Source organism: Ruditapes philippinarum, unplaced genomic scaffold (assembly GCF_026571515.1).
Source record: "Ruditapes philippinarum isolate M1 unplaced genomic scaffold, ASM2657151v2 ctg4527_1_1_1_1, whole genome shotgun sequence".
In the NCBI taxonomy this organism is placed as follows: domain Eukaryota; kingdom Metazoa; phylum Mollusca; class Bivalvia; order Venerida; family Veneridae; genus Ruditapes; species Ruditapes philippinarum.
Window position 1 is genome coordinate 70,535 of NW_026866798.1, and position 20,189 is coordinate 90,723.

A 20,189-nucleotide genomic window follows, 5' to 3' on the forward strand; every position below is an offset into this window, starting at 1 on the left:
ATGGCCTAGTGTAAAGGGCCCTATTTGGACTTATGATATTAAAATTGGAAAAGGCTATCTTATTAAGGGATGTGGCGTTAAAGTAGGGGAAGGAAATATCTTATAAGAAGATGTGGCCCATGGATAAAGGTGACCTGATAGGGAGCAGTGGACTTGTGGGGGAGATATACAGTAAGATGTTACTCTCTCATAATTTAGAAATAAAGTTACATAAAAATATAAATAACACTGGAGTTACTACTCTAAAGTCCAGAGGTTTCCTCATTTAGCAACTAATTTAGTCTCATCAAAATAAAAAATATTTAATATATATAAATATACAACAAAAAATTTGATTAAATATGAAATATCTGAATAATTATTTGAAAAACACAGTTTCTTATTATTTTTATTGTAATTAAATATTAATAAACCTACATGTAGGTAGAGGATAAGTATGTATAGACATATGCAGGCATTTTTCAAGAATGAATATATAACTAATTTGCCATTATAGTACCATGAAGTACTGGGTTCCCTCCCTTGTATCATAAAAACATCTAAAACACAGCTTTTACAGTGTGTTGTTTAAATGCCATATCTATTGCTATTGAAATTATTGAACAAATAACTTTCACTAAGTGACAATTAACCTCCCAGCTTTACAAGTGGTCAGACAGACCAAAAATGCCTAAATTTGTGGGGGATTTTTTGCAAATAAAAAAATTCAAGAGGTCTGCTGGCCAGTGACTAAATATTAAACCCATATAAGCATGATGAATAAATGATTCAATGTATGCAATCATAAATTCAATGTATGCAATCATAACCATACTGCTAGTCAGATTAACAAACGTGAAATTAGTCATACCTCTCATAGATTCATAAGCTAGTAACTGCTGCATGATCTCATTATCCCCAGCATTTTCCGGAGTTAATTCTGAAAACAACAACAACAGGAAGTCCATGTAATGAACAACAATCTCTGTTCATCATGCAATATCAATCATCTTCCAGAGATAAAAAAAAAACTAATTAGGAAATGCAGCATGTGGCTTCAATCCCTGAATTTTAACATGTTTTTCGTTATATAAAATTAACATTCAAAACAAAATAACAAATGTATAACATCATGGAGCTAAACTATAAAATATTGTAGACTCTATATAATTATATATCTGTGATAACATCTAAAAAATGTATAATGAACACTTATATTGTTGTCTGAGAATTGGAGTTCATAAAAAATCTAGTTGGCTTGGTTTGATTGAGCGTGCCATGCCATTCAGGGACAGGAGTGGTAAGTTTAACTTTCAATGCAAGACTTTAGTGCCATTCTATGAAAAGTGGTCCCTATGCAAGTAAAGGAATTTGAGTGCCCCAAATAGAATGGAAGTTTGCAAAGAGATCAGAGACTATGAATTTTGCATATCACCAACAGATGTTGAAAGAAACCATTAAAAACTAGCAACATATACTAAGGGGGATATTACTGCATTTGTATATTAACTATGTTTACTTGAAACCACCAATATTTAAGAAAAGTATCAAAAAAGAAGAAACTAAAATTGCATATACCAGATTTACTTTTTACATGAAGTCACAAAAAAATCACATATATCTGATTATGTGTCACTCAAGGTCCTAATTACCTTATAGGAGACTTAGGCTAATGGGCCCTCAGATAGTGTCATTTAAAAAAAGAAAAAAAGAGGAATCTTGTCTGCCAATAAACAAAAATACTAATTGTCATTATATTTTGCAAGTCTTATTTTGAATAAGGCAAATTTCAATATGATTTTGTTATGGGTAGTCTGCCTGAGGCAGGTAAATTAAAAAAAAAACAAAACAAAAAAAACAACAATTATTTAATATAAAGTTATATAACATATGTCAATTTGGGGAGAGGAATGAGGCCAAATTTCAGCCCCAAAAATTGTAAAATGAGGGCCCAGTCACTGCAAAACAAAAAAAATATTCTATATTTCTCATACATTGTAAAACAATAATTATCAAATTATTCTATATCTTTGATAAATGGTGAAAAAAAACCTACCATCTTCCTCTGAGATACCAGCCTGTCCCATCATTTGGCGCAGTAACTGTTGTTGAGGTCCGTCAGACCCACCACCTCCTGTATCATACAATGATCTTATAAACTATTTACAACTTTTATTTTACTCTATTTTGATTAATATTATCTGAGTAGGAGAGTCTTAGTGAATACAAGTTCTATATAATACATTTGAGTAATATGTATCTGCCTCTGAACAAACAAAACACAGATCAGTCTCAGCTCTACTCATGTTTTTAAAAGTCTTTATCTTATAAATAGGGCTGACAGGTTCTGTTTATTTTGTTGTGTTTAAAATCAGGTGACACTTTAAAGGTCATATGGGGACTGTTTCAGCTTTACTGGTGGAGGAAGACCTTAGGTGCCACCCATGCATTATTTCAGGCATGTGTGTTTTGCACCAGGAAAAAAGATTTAACGTCAAAAGGAAAAAAGATTTAACGTCAAATTTCTAAGTCTTATACTTGAAATTGTCATTTGGGTAGCAGGCACCCAAGTAGAACCACTGAAATTCTCCAAAAAATAGGGGTCTATAATATATAGAATTGGAAAAGAAAAATCAAGAGAATTAACGTCTATGACAAAATACAGTTTTTCCTATAATTCATCTAGTTATTTTCAACATAGATAATAATTAAAGCAGCTATAAAATACATGCAATCATGTTGATCAAATTAACTTAAAAAATGCATTTCATACAGTGTATAGTAATTGTGTTTATTATCTCTTTGTATCTGAATCATTTAATAGCAATCGATCTGTAATTTTATTCGTTATTTCACACCTTGTAAAATTAACCAATGAACTTTCATCACTTGATCTTCATGATGTTCCAATTGAAGAGATTCAATTTTAACAATTTAGCCTTGTTTCATTTCCAGAGTCCAAATAATTCATATCAAATGCATAAGATATTATCTTACCCCATATAGCCCCCTTTTCATTTTCAGAGTCCAACATATCTATATCAAAATGCATATAACCAGTTGCCCCTCACTGCTTTGGGTTCGAATCCAAACAGGGACTTTGGATATTTTCATGTGAGGAATCTATCCAGCTAGCTTACGGATGTGAGGGTGTGACGTAAAACCCATTATCACATAAACCGCAGCGCAGGAGTGTAATTAAGCCATTTAATAAAAACGATATTACACTAGACCATTTTACACTAGTGTAATAACACTTTGACGTGACATCATTTGCGCTATAAACATTGCGTTAAATCACGCTAATGTTTGCGTTACACTATAAGCATCAAATAAAAAAGACTCTTGTTTACCGTTCTTATTTTATATATGTAATAAATAGAATATTATATTCATGTAGATTCAATACTATATTTATTTAACTGAATAAAACAGTATAATGCTCGCCAGAGGCTCGCATAATATGATTTTATTCAACTCGTTCAATAAATTTAGTATTAAACCTACACTCATTCAATATCCTCTATATCAAACAAACAAACAAACAAAATGCATATCATACTTCACCTAGGCTCATTTTCATTCCCAGGGTAAACAAAGTCATATCAATTCCTTATAGTACTTAAAGTAACAAAGTTCTGGCACAATGTCAAAAAATGTGAAATAAGGAGGTCATTATATATTGTTGAGAACAATACTGATTCCATTAGACTTGTACACAGCTGCAAAACATATATATGACTGGTACCTAGTTCAATGTTGGCTTGACAGCTGTGTACTCCTCCAATATGATTCAGTATTGTACTCAACAATGTATAATAACCTCATAATATCATTCTAAAAACAATATAGTGTGTAGTGTTGTAAATTGAAAGATTATTTGTCCCGCAGGATTTATCATGCATAATAAAAAAAATAAAATAATCACCTCCTCCAAGTGATGACATGAGTGACGCCATTGGATTACCCCCTGATCCTCTCCCTGCGCCACCCATGATTGACGCAAGAGCCTGTGACATCTGGTCTCCTCCTCCTCCACCACTTGTCCCACCTCCCCCAAACATACCAGGTAATCCACCACTACCACCTCCTCTACCTTGGCCTCCCATTAGCCCTGCTAGAGGGTTACCACCTCCTCTTCCACCCATCAGTGAGGCCATGGAGTCCCCATCTGGACCACCTCTTCCTCTTCCACCTCTGCCCATTAAAGCTGCTAGAGGATCTCCTCCTCCCTCAACTCCTCCCATACTTCTTCCACCTCCACCCATTAAAGCTGCTAGAGGATTTCCTCCCCCACCCATTAAAGCTGCTAGAGGATTTCCACCAGCTTCAACTCCTCCTCCCATACCCCCTCCATTTCCACCCATTAAGGCTGCTAGAGGATTTCCACCTGATTCACCTCCTCCACTTCCTCTTCCACCCATTAATGCTGCTAGAGGATTTCCACCTGATTCACCTCCTCCACTTCCTCTTCCACCCATTAACGCAGCTAGAGGATTTCCACCTGATTCACCTCCTCCACTTCCCATTCCACCCATTAGGGCTGCTAGAGGATTTCCACCATCACCATGACTACCTTCACCCATTAACGCAGCTAGAGGATTTCCACCTGATTCACCTCCTCCACTTCCTCTTCCACCCATTAGGGCTGCTAGAGGATTTCCACCATCACCATGACTTCCTTCACCCATTAGGGCTGCTAGAGGATTTCCACCTGGTTCACCTCTTCCACTTCCTGCTCCACCCATTAAGGCTGCAAGAGGATTTCCACCTGCTTCAACTCCTCCTCCCTTTCCTCTTCCATTTCCACCCATAAGTGCTGCTGGAGGATTTCCACTGCCACCTTGCATTGAAGCAAAAGGGTTACCCCCACCACCTTGTCTATCACCATTGCCTACTGAAGCTAAAGGGTTCATACTTCCTTGACCTGCACCCTTTACACCTCTCATTTGACCCAACCCACTAGGTTCTCTTTTCTTATCACCACCAACCTTAGATGCACCTTTTGCAGCCAATGGACTAGCATTTACTTCCATATCTTTGGTCATTTCATCTAACATTGCACGGATTGGATCTTTTCCCTGTCCCATTGCAAAAGGAGTTTCCTCCGCAGAACTATCATCATCCTCATCTTCATCCTCAGAACTGCTTTCATCTTCAGAGCTTGCATCATGTCCATTACGTTTTTTTGCTGCCCTACTAGCTTGTACATTTTCTTTCCTCTGTTTATTTTGATCACCTACAAGTGATGACATTAAATCATTATCAAAATTCTGCTTGTTTTTTTTAGAATTAGCAGCACCTCCTCCCATCATATTAGCTAATGGATCCCTTCCACCACCAGCAAGCAAAGCTGCCATTGGATTTTCATTGTCATTTCTATCACCACCTCTATTCCCCATCAATGCAGCTAATGGATTTTCTCCATCACCGAATAACCCTCCCATTCCACCATTACCACCTGGCTGACCTCCAAATAGTGCTGCTAATGGATCTTCTCTCTCATTAACATTCTGACCTCCACCCATCAAAGATCTCAGCATTTCCTGCATAGCATCTGGTGCTTGATGTTGTTCTTGTTTATTGCCCATCATTTCATCATCTTTTTTATCAACCTTCCTTCCATGCCCTCTTTTAAGGTTCCCTGAACCTGTTTCAAAATAATTAAATGTTCCTATACAAATATTAGATGCATTTTAATGAAAGTACATGTTCTGTATTAAGCTGACCATCTACATTGAGTAGATTTACCTTACGTAAATAGCTGATTTTTTTTTCAATACATTAAAGGAACTACACTTAGGTCCAACTTATTGAAAACATAAAGTTTTTATTTCTTACACAGATCCCCTGAGCCACCTAAAACGGAAGGAAATGCAAACAAAAAAATGAAAACATACTCAGATATAATTTTTGGTCATAAAAGTTAAAAGTGTTAAAAAATTTTTCTCTGAAGGTCATATTTTACAATTCATATAAACATGCTGGAATAAAGTGAAATATCAATAATTTTGCATACATATTATAGGTCAAGACCTTCATCAAATAATACATTAATCTTGAAGAATATTTCTAGTCCTGTCACGCTATGTACCTTAGTAAAGTCCCTTTAAGCATCTTTATAATACATGTAATAATATTATTGTTAGGTCCTATTGTAAGCATTTAAGATTAAGATGCTATTTTCAACCTCTAGTCCTCTACACAATGAGCATAAGAATAAAAGTACGTATGAACTATATCTAACCATTTTGATATTGATGCAAACCTTGTGGAAGACTGTTTCCACCTTGTGGTCCCGATCTTGCAAATACACCGCCGCCTGCAGGGATATTGAATGCTTGGGGAGATTCCACATCATCAAAATTATTTTCAAATACCGCTTCTGACCCTCCTTGAGATTTCTTGCCCTTATGAGACATATCATCTCTGTCCAGTTCACCTATAACACTATTTAATGCCTTATCTAAATGGTCTTGTCCACCTGACGCACCTTGATCTTGTAACTTACGACCTTGACTTTTTGATGTCCTTGACTTTCCTAAATCTGAATTGTGGCCATCGTGAAACATAAAATTGCCATTTGCGTCTGGATCATTTAATACAGGAGTTTCTCCTCGTCCCCTTTGTTTTTCCCTTGGTTCACCTGATGAAGCTGCAGCACCTTCTGGTACCTGTCTAAAAGCTCCCGTCCGACCACTTGCATCTTCGAACAGAACAGGTGATGTGTTTTCACTGCTTGACTCTGGATTTCGATTTTGAAACCTTCTTCGCATTTTTTCTTGTAAATCAGGTCTTGCACCTATAAATAAGTCTCATACATGTATTTATAACAAAATTCAGTTTTGTTCATCTTTTTTAATAAATACGTCAATATTTGACTTTCTTTACTTCAATAATAAATGCACTGACACTATATACAATAAACTATAGCAGTGGAGAAATGACATATAAATCAACGGGTCATTACTTGTAATCAAAACAGATACACTGTCCTGCTTAAACAATCGAGATTAATCTGCCCCTAAATCAAATCTACAGTGGCAAATGGAAACTAATTTTTGTCCTGCTGTTTTCTTCTAAGATTATACTTCCCTCATTAAAGAGCGGATAACGATTTAAAAAAAATCAAAACATCTTTAACTTATCAAGGAATATTCTCATTTCTTTTTTGTGTTAAACATGACTCCATGTGCTCAATAATTGTACTACTGGCTGCGGGATGCATGGGGCTTTGTTCTGTGAACGTCGCCTTGGTTCTCATTTTTTTGTGACAATGCTTATAAAGATAAGAAAACCATTCACATTTGTGGATATTACATACCACGTTTAGGCGGTTTTCCCTTGTCTCCACCAGCGTCCAAATCGTTCCAGTCCTTTGATCCTACAAGTAAGATATGTATCCAATTAAATGATATCGTATGGTTTAAAATTACATGTGTATGTTCATTTGAACTGAAATTACTTCTATATATATTTTCTATTGCGTTTCAATCACAAAATTAAAAATACCCCATCTGTATACCTGACAATACATGTATTTCTTTTGTTTCTATGGAAAAAACCTCTGCGAATCTAGAAACATGTCGCCTATTTACGTCAGAATCTTACGACGCACTGACAATACTTAATTTCATTTACTGATCTAATCATTTTCTTCATTTCAATTTGCATTAGCCTAATAATTATCCAGTAAACGATTCATGTATTCAAACTATTGTAAGTCTGAGCAACATATTGCTTGGTCATTCCAAATGAACTGCTCAATCGTTTGTCTTCGTCAGTTTATATCAGTCTAGCAGATAAGGAAGAGATGACGTTTTTTGGTAATTCAGGGTGGGTGACCATGTGGCTGTTACCCAATGTTATCGTAAACAAATGTCACGTGATCATTCACCTTTTGGCTCATGTAAAGAAACAAATTGACGATAGACAGAACCGGTCATAATAAGGCATCATAAGCATTTTCGTGCGCAGATGAGCTTAAGAAAGAACACAGAAATGTCTTAAAAAGATAAAAATGAATTTTGATATACACTATCAATTGTAACAATTGTAACTGTAAATTGTATGTTATTATGGTCTTTTAAATTCAGACACAAATTGATAAATTGACATGTTTCAATATCAAAACAGGTATAGTGAACTGGTTTATCAAAATTGATAGACCCCTACCCTGCCGTTTCATTTGAATAACAATAGATTTAATTAACCACAAACATTGACATGCGCTCTTTTGTTAACAAATATGTTTTGATGGAATTCTTATTATATTCACTTATCTGATAATTAGAATTGGACAGATAGGTATTGCTATGTATAGATGTTATCCAGAACTCGACAAATGTGTTCTCCGTTAAGTTAACTTTTACCGCTACGCAGCTACAATGGGCTCTTATATTCAAAAAAAAGTTGCTCTAACTGAGATTTGAACTCCAGACCGCTCGCTTCCTAATCGAACGTGTAACCCCTCGACCACGGGGAAGTTATAAAATCACAGACTGAAGAAAATCACACTATTCTAAATAAGGGTTTGTTATTTCGATATATTTTTTTTAACGGTAAACCTGTTGTTTAACACTGATGTAAATAATCATGGAGCTTAATATTAGCATGTATATCTGTAAAGCTTAATATAAGCATGTATATCTGTAAAGAATAACACAATACCAATCGGGAACTATTTATTTTTCTCCCCCGAGAAGGCTTGAAAATTAATGTGCCTGTCATTTGACAATCTTTACGCAGTGTTCTCCCCTTAATTTTTCGGCTTTAGTGTAATTATAAAGGGAAGTAACCGCTTCGATGAGTTTGGACTACTTTCGGAATTTGCAAATAAGCACATCAGAGTCTGAAATTTCGATACCATTATTTGTTTGGTCTGACAACCCAAACAAATAAAAAGGTATTGCTGAATTAGTTTATCAAAACAGGTATTGATACATGTATTAGATTATCAGAATTGCTATTAATACATGTATATATAGATTGACTGTACTGATATATGAATTGACTATATTGATTAATCAAAATAGGTACTGATTTATGGATTGACGGTATTGATTATTCAAAGTAGGAACTGACGTTGATGCATGGATTGACAGTATTGATTAATCAAAATATGTATTGATGTATGGATTGACAGTATTGATTATTCAAAGTAGGAACTGACGTTGATGTATGGATTGACTGTATTGATTAATCAAAATAGGTACTGATTTATGGATTGACGGTATTGATTATTCAAAGTAGGAACTGACGTTGATGTATGGATTGACTGTATTGATTAATCAAAATAGGTATTTATCACTTATTGATGTATGGATTGATTCTATTGATTAATCAAAATAGGTATTGATGTATGGATTGACTATATTGATTAACCACAATATGTATTGATGTATGGATTGACTATAAAACAGCATAATTATTACTGTATGAGTCTGCTGAACCGTTTCACCCCTAGGTAAAGGCAACTTCTATATTAATAAGATCAGATGACAGACATATATTAACAATCTTGATAAAGGCTTTATCTTAGTGTTCAATTGGAACATTTACATGCATAAATTGACAATTACTTTCCTGAATAAAATCTTCCTTGCAATGACAAATATCACCCCCGTCCTGTTTTTTTTTATAAACAGAGATGATACAGTATATAGTTCAATATTTTATAAGGAAATATCTCGATTTATAAAGCTTAACTCATCTGACATAAGAGTGTTAAGTACTGTTTCAGAAGTTATCTAAATGATTTGAAGTAATAGAAAATAAACTTCCGAAGTTTAGTGTATTCGAAACTTGAAAAATGCTTACGTCAAGAAAATGTCAACATGTACTTGTTGAATATGTATTTGCTCTTACAGTGGAAATTTTAGTCTTACTTTTGAGAGGTAAATGTTGAAAAAAAATCATTTTATGCAAACACAATATTTACAAAAATAGAATCTACTGATTTTCAATTCATATGTCTAGTCCACAATTTGTGTTTTTTACATCTTAATTAACTCAAAATGATCTACATGTACAAGAGAAAAAAAAATCACTTGAAAATAACATACATGTACTGGAAAAGATCAGAACTACCGATGAAAAAGAATGGATCTAAACGAATTAGATCTAGTTATATAGTTCTACATGTTTGTACCTACTGTACTTTTTACTTTACATGATGGACCAATAAAATCACTTACCTGACATTTTCTGACATTAAATTCAAAATACTGATGGTTTCTGAAAAAAATATAGAGAAACAAAACATCAAAGAAGTTACAACCAAAAATAAAATAAAACATCAAAGAAGTTGTAACCAAGCGTTTGACCCGTTAGATCAACAGAGATAAGACGCTTGGATCTTAATAATTATCCCTTACCGCTAACCACAACCCTTCGTGTTACAAACCCGCAAAAATATAAATAAAAGTCAATTTAGACATTCAGTATTCATAAAAGCAATAATATGACACTATCAAACAATTGTTTTTAGTATACTATTAGTTACTGGCGAGGGGGTGGGGGAGGGAGAGAGAGATCATTGAAGCGTCTTAATTATCCCTGTGGTTACATCTACATGATAATTAAAGATTTTAGACAACCATTTTTATTTAACATGAACACTGTATTTCATAAGATATCGGTCGTCAGTTATTTAGCATTATGATGTCAGAAGACAGTTAAATTTAAAATTTAACAGGAACGTGCTTGTCTAGTAGATGTACTTTTTGTTCAGAACACAGAGTTTTTAATCACTTAATAACTACAATACAAATCTATTAGAAGTAACCCAGCTTAAATAAACCTATCAAATCAAATCTTATTACTGGATTTGTATCGTTTATATTACACTGAGATTGTTACTAACAAACAATTTATGTATCTTTAAACCGAAAGTACATTAATATTAACTATAAATCTACACTAATACCGCATTATTTTCAATTTAGAGATTTTACTCACCAATCAGTTTTTCATTTTCCGCACTTCTTTTTCTTATGCACCAAAAACAAAAATGATAACAGTAAATTAAGTCTTTTTAATCGCAGTAAATTTGAGAGGAAAGTATTACGGAATTTCACATACGTAATTTTAATGGGAAATCCAGATCTATAAATAGCACAAATTTCGTTCGATACACTACCATGCACTACTAAATGATTGGGGATAAATACGTAATAACATTATCAGAGGACATAGCAAAAGTGGTTTTTGTTAACATTCCGATGAAAACATTTTTTTGATATGTTGTATGTTTTACATTAACAATAAAAAAGTGAAAAACATAATTATTTCGTTTAGGAATTGGTGTAACCAAGCTAAATATAGAAACACACTTTGTTTATTTTTAGCTACAAGTCATTCAACTTTCGTTTTCATATGCAAGTTTTTTTTAAATGTAGTTTTTTGGGTATCATCATCATCATCATTATCATCATCATTATTATTATTATTATTATTATTATTATTAGAGATAAAAAATTATCATTTAATTGACTGTCCATTTTGAAGACGTGACTTGTTACTTGAATTAAAATCGAGATATTTTGAAATTAGAATACAATACCCTTTCTTTTTATAATCTACAAGAGCCGATTATGTCTACAGAGTTCTGATGATAACTCAGATGATGTGACAACATATTCGTAAAATAGGGGGTGTCGGTTACATCTTTACAAATAATGCTTTTTTTTGGAACTTACAATATTGATAAATCTTTTTATTTGAGCATTATATTTATGATATAATACCATTTGAATTGAGTTACAGGACTAAAAGAAATCGTGATGGATGCCGGCGTGGGTTTCGGGGTGCGTGTCCATAACGGCACACTCTTTGCGAAATGAACTCAAAGGGTACAATGTCATTCTCTTTTGAAAGCAAATCGGCGACATACTGATAAAAGGTGGTATGCCGTATGAAATAGAAATATACCACGGAACACTTTTTTATATGAAGTCTAAGAAAGACACACCAGTATTTAAAACACTCAAATGTTCCGTCGTTTACTTCTTTTATACATAACATACCATATTTTATCAGTAGAGAATTGAAAAGAGGGTACCGTTTAAATAGGGTACTGATAATGATATTCACCGTGACTTTGGTTATGGTTTGCGTGCAAGTTGGAAACTAAAAACGTACTAAATGGAATGAGTTGAAGCTTCACACACTTACATGGGGGCATAATATGAGGTCACTGACTAAATCTCCAACATTGAGATTGACGCATTATAGACCCTTTTGAAGAGGCTAGTGTTTTACTATCAAAGCACTGAGAACAATGTCTAACACGCTGTTCTACCGACATCTCTTGTTCTGGCAGCCGGTGCTTCTGTGTTTCAAATAGCTTAAAATGATCTAATATATATTTAAACTTGAAAGTGAATGTTTGAAAATTCAAAGGAATGTTTGAATTTTTAATATGTTCATGATGGTCCTTTAATTGCATAAATAAAATGGACATCGAAATGACATGAAATTGTAGACAACATCGTCAATTTGGAAAGCCTTCTGATAATACATCAATATTATTTATGCAATAAAACTTTTTATAAAGTGTCCTAGTCCCCAATATATTAAAATATTCTTGAATAGTACTGAAAACAGATCTCCCATAGGGCTTCAAACCCATATAATGTAAAATGTGCAACTTCAGCAAAACTCTACACAAATGACATAACACACAAGTTTTCATGAACCATATTAGTTTAGTCTTTTTAATATTTACACAAATAAATTTAATTTAATATTATGTTTCTCTGTCAATGTCAAAAGTGTTATCAGGGTGGAAAGTTAAATGTTATAAGAGTCATCAGAAAGTATTTTGCCTTGTACATTTATACTTTTCACAGGTGTTTGGCATCACAGCACACCAAAACATGTCTAATGAATTTGATATAGATAAACGTATTTCTTTTCTAATCTCTTTAAATTCTAAAGCAGCAGCAGCAGCAACAATAACAAATAAATGTTATTTAACATTATATAGTCAGCATTCCCATACATTGACTGTATGACGGGTAGCAAATGCAAATTTAATTTCATTTTCTCAGAACAGGACAGCTAGCTTGTTCTTGATCACATTCATTTATCATTTAAAGATGTTTAAGATGTTTATATATCTTGAAATTACATCGATGCCATTTTAACGCCCTATTTATAATAAATATATTCAAGAAGTGCTTATTTTCTCATTTCACGATTGTTAACTATTATTATAATAATCATAGGTCATGAATGCAAAAAACTGATCAATAAATATTCCTATCCATCAATACTAAATTAGCTGATTGAAATTTTACTACGTATTCAATCTATAATCCAACGCTTAAACACTCGGAGAAAGCTGTAAATGTTTATAGACCAATTTATTTATATTAAACGTTTCTATAATCATATACATCTTAGAAGAAATCCAGTGCAGTGTAACTTAATTGGCAGGGCATGTGCTCGGGAAATTCCTATTAATTTTAGATTTATGTCTGGGAGATATATTTGAACTTCTATTGTTTATACAGCTTCTAATGTTTGACACATTAAACATTTTGGAAATACGTGCTTGTGATATATTCCAGGACTAGCTTCACATGATTCAATTTGCTCTAAACAAGTGTACCGAAACAGGTGAGTGGCTTATATACTGTTAAAATTTAAATTGAAATATACATCAGATCGTGTAATAACCTTTTCATATAACGTCAAAGGTCTTTTTTAGGGAATCAATAGTTTTGCATTTTATGGTACATAATGGCTTAGAAATGATTTTATTTCTTTCTGAAGGAAACGCAAATATGTGCTTTATAATATAATAATGGATTTAGAACATGTAAGATAATTATCAGCTGGATGTGAAACACTTCGTCATAATAGTAGCAAAATGTAAACAAAATGATTTTTTGACTTCCATACAAAATACTTAATCACACTATAACTGTACTTATTGCATTAACGATGAGTAACGTTTCTTTTGAAACTGTAACAGGGCATCAAATATAAATAGGCTTTGAAAAATAAAAAATACCATTTTTTAAGACTTGATGGGCCTTTAATATTTTATAATGCAGTTTAAAAGTCGGCAATATATGTTGATATGTTACACAATGTCACTATGTCTTTACAAATGAATACACGTTCGAATAACTATTAAAATATGTTTGAGTCAGATGTATGCGCACATCTTTATCCGTTAATGCTATTTAATAAGTAAAATCTCCTTAAATCTTTTAATGCGGATTATACGTTGATGACCCTACTTCACCTCGTTAAAGGCAATCTTTAATCAATTCAAAATCTCTTTAGTTTGATATCGTAATTTTAGAATTCTCAAATAAGTTTGCATAATTTAGCTTATTTAAAGCGATACTTTTATATAATAATCTATATATTATGCCGTAATAATTTTGTTCCTTTTTGGTTTTGATTTAATATACCGGAAAAGGGCAAACGAATACAGTACCTATAATAAAATGTAAAGTTTATTGTTTACAATCAAAACAAGATACAAAGAAAAAGAGACATGTTCTAATATAGTGTTCTGTAACTGTAGAAAATACACATGCAGATTTAAGCTGTAACATCAATATTTATTCAATATTTAAACACTGTATGATTTTATTATACATTCAGAACATAATTGTGAAATGTACTTGAGATATACAAATAAATTAAGATGTTAGATACAATCTTAACCTGAGATAAACATGTACAATACCAAAATGGTTTTTATAAGACCATATAGGAACTATTCATTCTACTTAACAATGTGCACCAACTTAACAGTAATATATTGTATATTTTTGTTTTGTTTTTATTTTGTTTATTGTATTACAATCCGGTAATTGCATTAAGAGAATAATTATATATTCGCTTACCATAGCGTATAGCAATATAGTAATACTTGACATGAATACATATATTTTCTAGTCTAATATAAGGCAAATTAAGGCAATGGAGTTTTACGGACTTGACAAAATTTAATGTAACATCATCATTAAGTAGTTGATTAAAATGAGCGTACAAAATTACTGTAAGCAGTGTCACACCAATGATGCTTACATATAAATGAGCCGTGCCATGACAAAACCAACATACATGTAGTGGGTTTGCGACCAGCATGGATCCAGACCAGCCTGCGCATCCGCGCAGTCTGATCAGGATCCATGCTGTTCGCTGTCAGTTTCTCCACTTGTAATAGTGTTGGTAAGCGAACAGCATGGATCCTGATCAGACTGCGCGGATGCGCAGGCTGGTCTGGATCCATGCTGGTCGCAAACCCATTATGTTGGTTTTGTCATGGCACGCCTCAAATATAGAAACGCTAGATGAGATTATAGGAATTACATACACATATTACAATTACCTTTCAATAAGTTAGTTTAAAAGTCGTCTGCTAATTTCTATCCGTATGAAGAAGATTTTGTATGAATTCAGTGCATTAGGGCGTTTTATACACTTTTTTTTGGCGTTTCGACCTCAAGGACCAGAAACTCGTCTATAGATATCAGCTGACTCATTTTTTAATATTCTAAAGTTAAAAAACTGTTGTTTGAAGAAAGTTGTTTGTGTATATAAAATTCATGCATTCGTCCAAATCACTTATGTCAGTTACTCAAACGAATTGAGTAGGTCTTCTCTTCATCAATAATATCTATAGTGGTATTCATTCAACGAGAAACTTGAATGGTTGAGCTTTTAGATATAAAGATGTAAGGAAAATATACAATATGTGAACTGTCAATTATCAAATTACCGTGCTTGCAATGCGTAAGTAGTTTGCATATTTGCATAACTCAGATTTCAGTGAATATAAAAATGCTTACGTAAACAAATAAAATCATAGAAAAAATCAAAGTTGAATATTGAATTTCTTCTGTATTATATGTATTATGGAATTAGAAATAACCCCTAGTATTCATTTGATTGTAATTCATACAGAAGTAAACGTCGTGCCATCGAGTTAATAAACGACTATATTAATGTGTTTTAAAGCAGCACGCCTCCAGATTAATGCAATTTTCATGAAAATTTTGAAAATGAAATTCAATGTATATTATTGTATAGTAACCAAAATAAATCATTTTACACATTATCAAATGAACTTACAAACAACGTTTATTTCAAAAAGAGGTCAAAATATGCAAGAATTACCCTTACTGCGTTAGTAACGCAGTAGAATTAAAGTTACGCAATAATGAAAAGTTCACTTTTAATTACTCATAACAAGTAAATTATTAGTTGAATTTTGAATCTTACTACTTTGTCTAAAATCTTAGTACAATTTTCACAAGTTTGATTTTTTAAAAATATTTTCGCTCATCTGGAGGCAAGCTGCTTTAACCTTATTATGATGAACCATTATTTTGATATAAACGTTTTGTATTTGTTAACAAAACGAACAGTGATAAGTTAAAGTTTATTTTATAATGAGTATAAAAATGGGTATCGAAAATAACAAATTATGACCAGTTGCAGAGTTTGTTTATAGTGGTCTGCTCTTCATTTCCCAAGTATCTACTGTAACAAAGTACCCCCTATTTATTAATTTATATAGGAGAATCATGCGATAAATGGTTCATCAGAATGGTTTACAGTATAAACATGACATAATGTCACGTGTGGTAAAAAAAATTTCAGTGATGAATACAAGGGAACGTTTGTTGTTGTATGATATATACAATCGGGTCTTGTTTGATTTTCACAAAATTTGCCGACCAGCGAGTTGCGTTTATATAAAAAAAATGAAAGAGCTTAACGCTGTATTAAAGGGTTGAACATCTACTTTTGCAAAATGTGTGTGAATCCAAGTTTTTATTTTATAATATTGTCAGTACAAATATGTATTCAGGTATGGGATTGCAAATACACACAATATCATATTTATTGTAAATATATAATTTTCTTTATAAAAAAGTAAATACGGAAAATGAAAACATTATGACAATATTTGTATAGTAAATATTTGAAGATGTACGTTGAAGTGATTATTATTTTTACATGCGAAAAAGTGTAATTATATATTTAATGATAACATCTTGTCATATAAGACGTTTTTGAAATGTTTATATAGCACATCTTATTCAAAAGCACAATACCCATCTTGAATAATTGATAGTAAACATATTTTAAATAGACGAAGCAAAACATTTTTTTCTATCTTATATCTCATTATTAATGAAATATATCACAGATAGATCAAGATTCAACACATTCCTATTTAAAAACTATTTAAAAAGCATTTATGAAGAATAATATGTTAAGCCGTCCGGTTATTTCAATTGGTAGAATGTTGGCCTGTGAATGGGCTCGATTCCCGGACGGTGCAGGGTCACGATCAGGCAATCCTTCTACGGTCATTCGCACTGTATCTTTGCTCCGGAAGCCTGTCTAGAAACGGTGCGGTGGCTGAACTGTGATCCAGTGATTTTAAAACGGCTTACTGCCGGTAAAGTGCTAAATTCACCAGCATCAACACAGCTTTTATTTGGACGGAAAGTCTACTTTCTATAATGTCATTAATAAGACTCACCCAAGCCCAGTTTTCATAAGAATAAATTTTTTATCGTTATTTAGTTGTCTTACAAATCTCTAGTGAATGCATAACAGATGAGTTTATCGAAAGGTTTCTTTATAAAAAAAGAATAAATATGAGAAGAAGTGATAAAAATATCGAACTTCAATGAAATGGATTAAGCATGATGAGTTAGGTACAAAATGTCACAAATGTCGATGAATTATAACTTGATTTATTCTCTATTGTAATCAAACGCCTTTTCTATTTAAAAAAATCAAAGTTGAATATTGAATTTCTTCTGTATTATATGTTTTTTGGAATTAAAAATATATTTTCTATTTAGTAAAGAGATAAAGAGGGCCTAAAACGGGCGGTAGTGTTTCTATTTTAAAGAATTGACGCCAGCAGACCAAGAGTTAACTAAATCAAGTGAATGTTGAATCGAAGTGTTACATTTCCAAGGTTATATTTGTTGAAAATAATCCAAGAAATATATATCCGATAAAGGTCTCTAGAATAAAATACGAGAGACGAGGAGATGAAAATATACAGTATTGTGAAAACTCAAGTCGGGACTACATTGTTGATATTCATGAGAAAACACCTCTCACAAATATTTAGCACCGGCTTAAACGCGCTTCAACTATTTTACTCCCAACGCACGAAATAGTCTAAGATAAAAGTGATGTTCCTGTTTTCCATTTGCTTATCACAGTTACCTAAATATCTTAGTTGTCTACACATTCCGTACACGTTGTAAAAGCTTTTCTTTAAAGAAATGTCTTATAAGTCAGCTAGCCTCTTGTTGTTACCAAACAAAACATGAACCTGATGAATTTTGAATTGAACATGACTAGCTTATATTTTTGAAACTTTTCTCTTTCCTTTTTACGAATATCAAAATGAAAGATTGTGAGCTTTAAGTAACGAAGAAAGTATGCACGAGTATATACTGGCGGCACTGAAAGGTATTTTTCAATTATTTATAGGTCGGAAGGAATGAATATTTCGACACGTACATTATATGTGCTTTCTGTTTCTTGCACGGCACACTGTTGTATTGAAAGCAAATATCTTTACATAAATACATACACCCTTCCCGAGGGGAGTTGTCCTACGAGAAGACAGGGACGACGAGGGAGGGTACTAGGGTGCATGAGCCCCTAATACATGTAGTAAATGCTTGAAAGGCAGGCACTTTGCATGGCACCAATAGCCCATCTCAGACGACTTCAACTTTTCATATTGTCTCTGGATACTGTTAAGGTGACCTACTTTCGGCTCAAAATTATTTCTTTGGAAATAACACGGGGGTAAATCATCCGTACTAGTCAGCGAAAGCTGCTTGTGCCTTAACATATGGATGGACTCTCATTAAGCATAGTTTACAAACACACATACGTATTCTTCATTCATTTAAGATATAAAGTAGAAAATATGTTCATTTATGGGTGTCTAACCCTCATATGTACTCCCCGGAAACCATCATATTATAAATGGATCGCATTTTCGGTGAGGTTGGTCAACCATGTATAGTTACATCATTGGATTAACGCTTTTCCTTTTAGTTCTTTGTATCTGATATTCACTAATAAAAACGATTCAATGAAAAGATACTACGTTGATTTCAGACGTTTTTCAGATTAAACAAATTATTGATATGTGCCTAGAAAATAATGTATAAAAATTGAAATAACAATTTCACGAAAATATGACGTCCAAATGTTAACTTGTGTAGACAAATTTGTTTCATTTAAAATTTCCTATTTAATGTTGGTAAATTACAAATAATTATAAGTTAAATGGTATTCATTTTGTATTTTGTATGTGAACGAAAAAAAAAAAAAAAAAAAAAAATAATAATAATAATCACATGGGTTTTTTAATTATGTGAAGTGTATTATCTGTAGATAAAAAGAATTGAACAGTGCAACATTATGATAATGAAAATGTATTTTCTACGATCGTTTTTCTGTATCTTTAGATATAGGGAAACACCTTGTTTGCTTAAACTCGAAGTATTCCGACCATGCTGAAAATGGTATATCTGCGGTGATTTCAAGTACATTTTGTGTGTAAATCTTATACAATGTAAAACATATAAGATATCACAGTTGAATCTTTCTTAAATGACTATCGAACAACTAGAGGAACCACTTGCCTATCTAAATTTTGAGTTTATACACATGAAATAAACATAGGATAAGAAGCATATGGAAATTAACCACTTCACTTGTTTTGAACTTCAATTTTTTCATGGTGTATAACTATATATATATATTAGAAAAGTCTGTGAACTTATATACAAGTATGTTAAAAACATGGCATGAAGTGTATAAACGGTGATCTGAAAAAGACTAACTTTTCTTAAATCATTTCATTTTGAATAATTTAATTCTGAAATAAATTTCATCATGATAAAAATTTCTCAAGAGTTTATGCATCAAAAACAACATATTTTTGAACTAGAAAATTTTACGAAATAAATGCCATCAATTGTTATAAAGTTGCAAGGGGAATTAACTTCTTAATTAATGCAAGATGATTGGTTTTTTTAAATCTGATTTTTGGCTGTCCTTATAATGTGTCATTTTTTTTCTTGCCTGTCAAAACACTATGAGATTATTCCCTTTCTGAGAAAAAAAGAAGTCATTTTTTTCTGGTCATTCGGATCATTGATTCCAGCATTTTTAGTGTTGAA

At 32.5% G+C, this 20,189-nt stretch overlaps 1 protein-coding gene across 3 annotated transcripts in view; it reads right to left on the reverse strand.

Moving 5' to 3' along the window:
- LOC132733754 (uncharacterized PE-PGRS family protein PE_PGRS54-like) overlaps positions 1 to 11,095 on the reverse strand; it is a 29,300-nt gene extending 18,205 nt beyond the window's left edge. For 2 of the 3 annotated variants that reach the window (XM_060720432.1, XM_060720431.1), the window contains exons 1-7: positions 10,939 to 11,095; positions 10,176 to 10,215; positions 7,304 to 7,363; positions 6,227 to 6,781; positions 3,908 to 5,629; positions 2,036 to 2,113; positions 851 to 919 (exon numbers count right to left, since the gene is read on the reverse strand). In XM_060720432.1, coding sequence (XP_060576415.1) covers positions 851 to 919; positions 2,036 to 2,113; positions 3,908 to 5,629; positions 6,227 to 6,781; positions 7,304 to 7,363; positions 10,176 to 10,182 — 2,491 coding nt within the window. In that variant the 5' untranslated portion in view covers positions 10,183 to 10,215; positions 10,939 to 11,095. The remainder of the gene's footprint in view (positions 1 to 850; positions 920 to 2,035; positions 2,114 to 3,907; positions 5,630 to 6,226; positions 6,782 to 7,303; positions 7,364 to 10,175; positions 10,216 to 10,938) is intronic. The other variant, XM_060720433.1, reaches the window with a different exon arrangement.
- Positions 11,096 to 20,189: the final 9,094 nt, after the last annotated feature.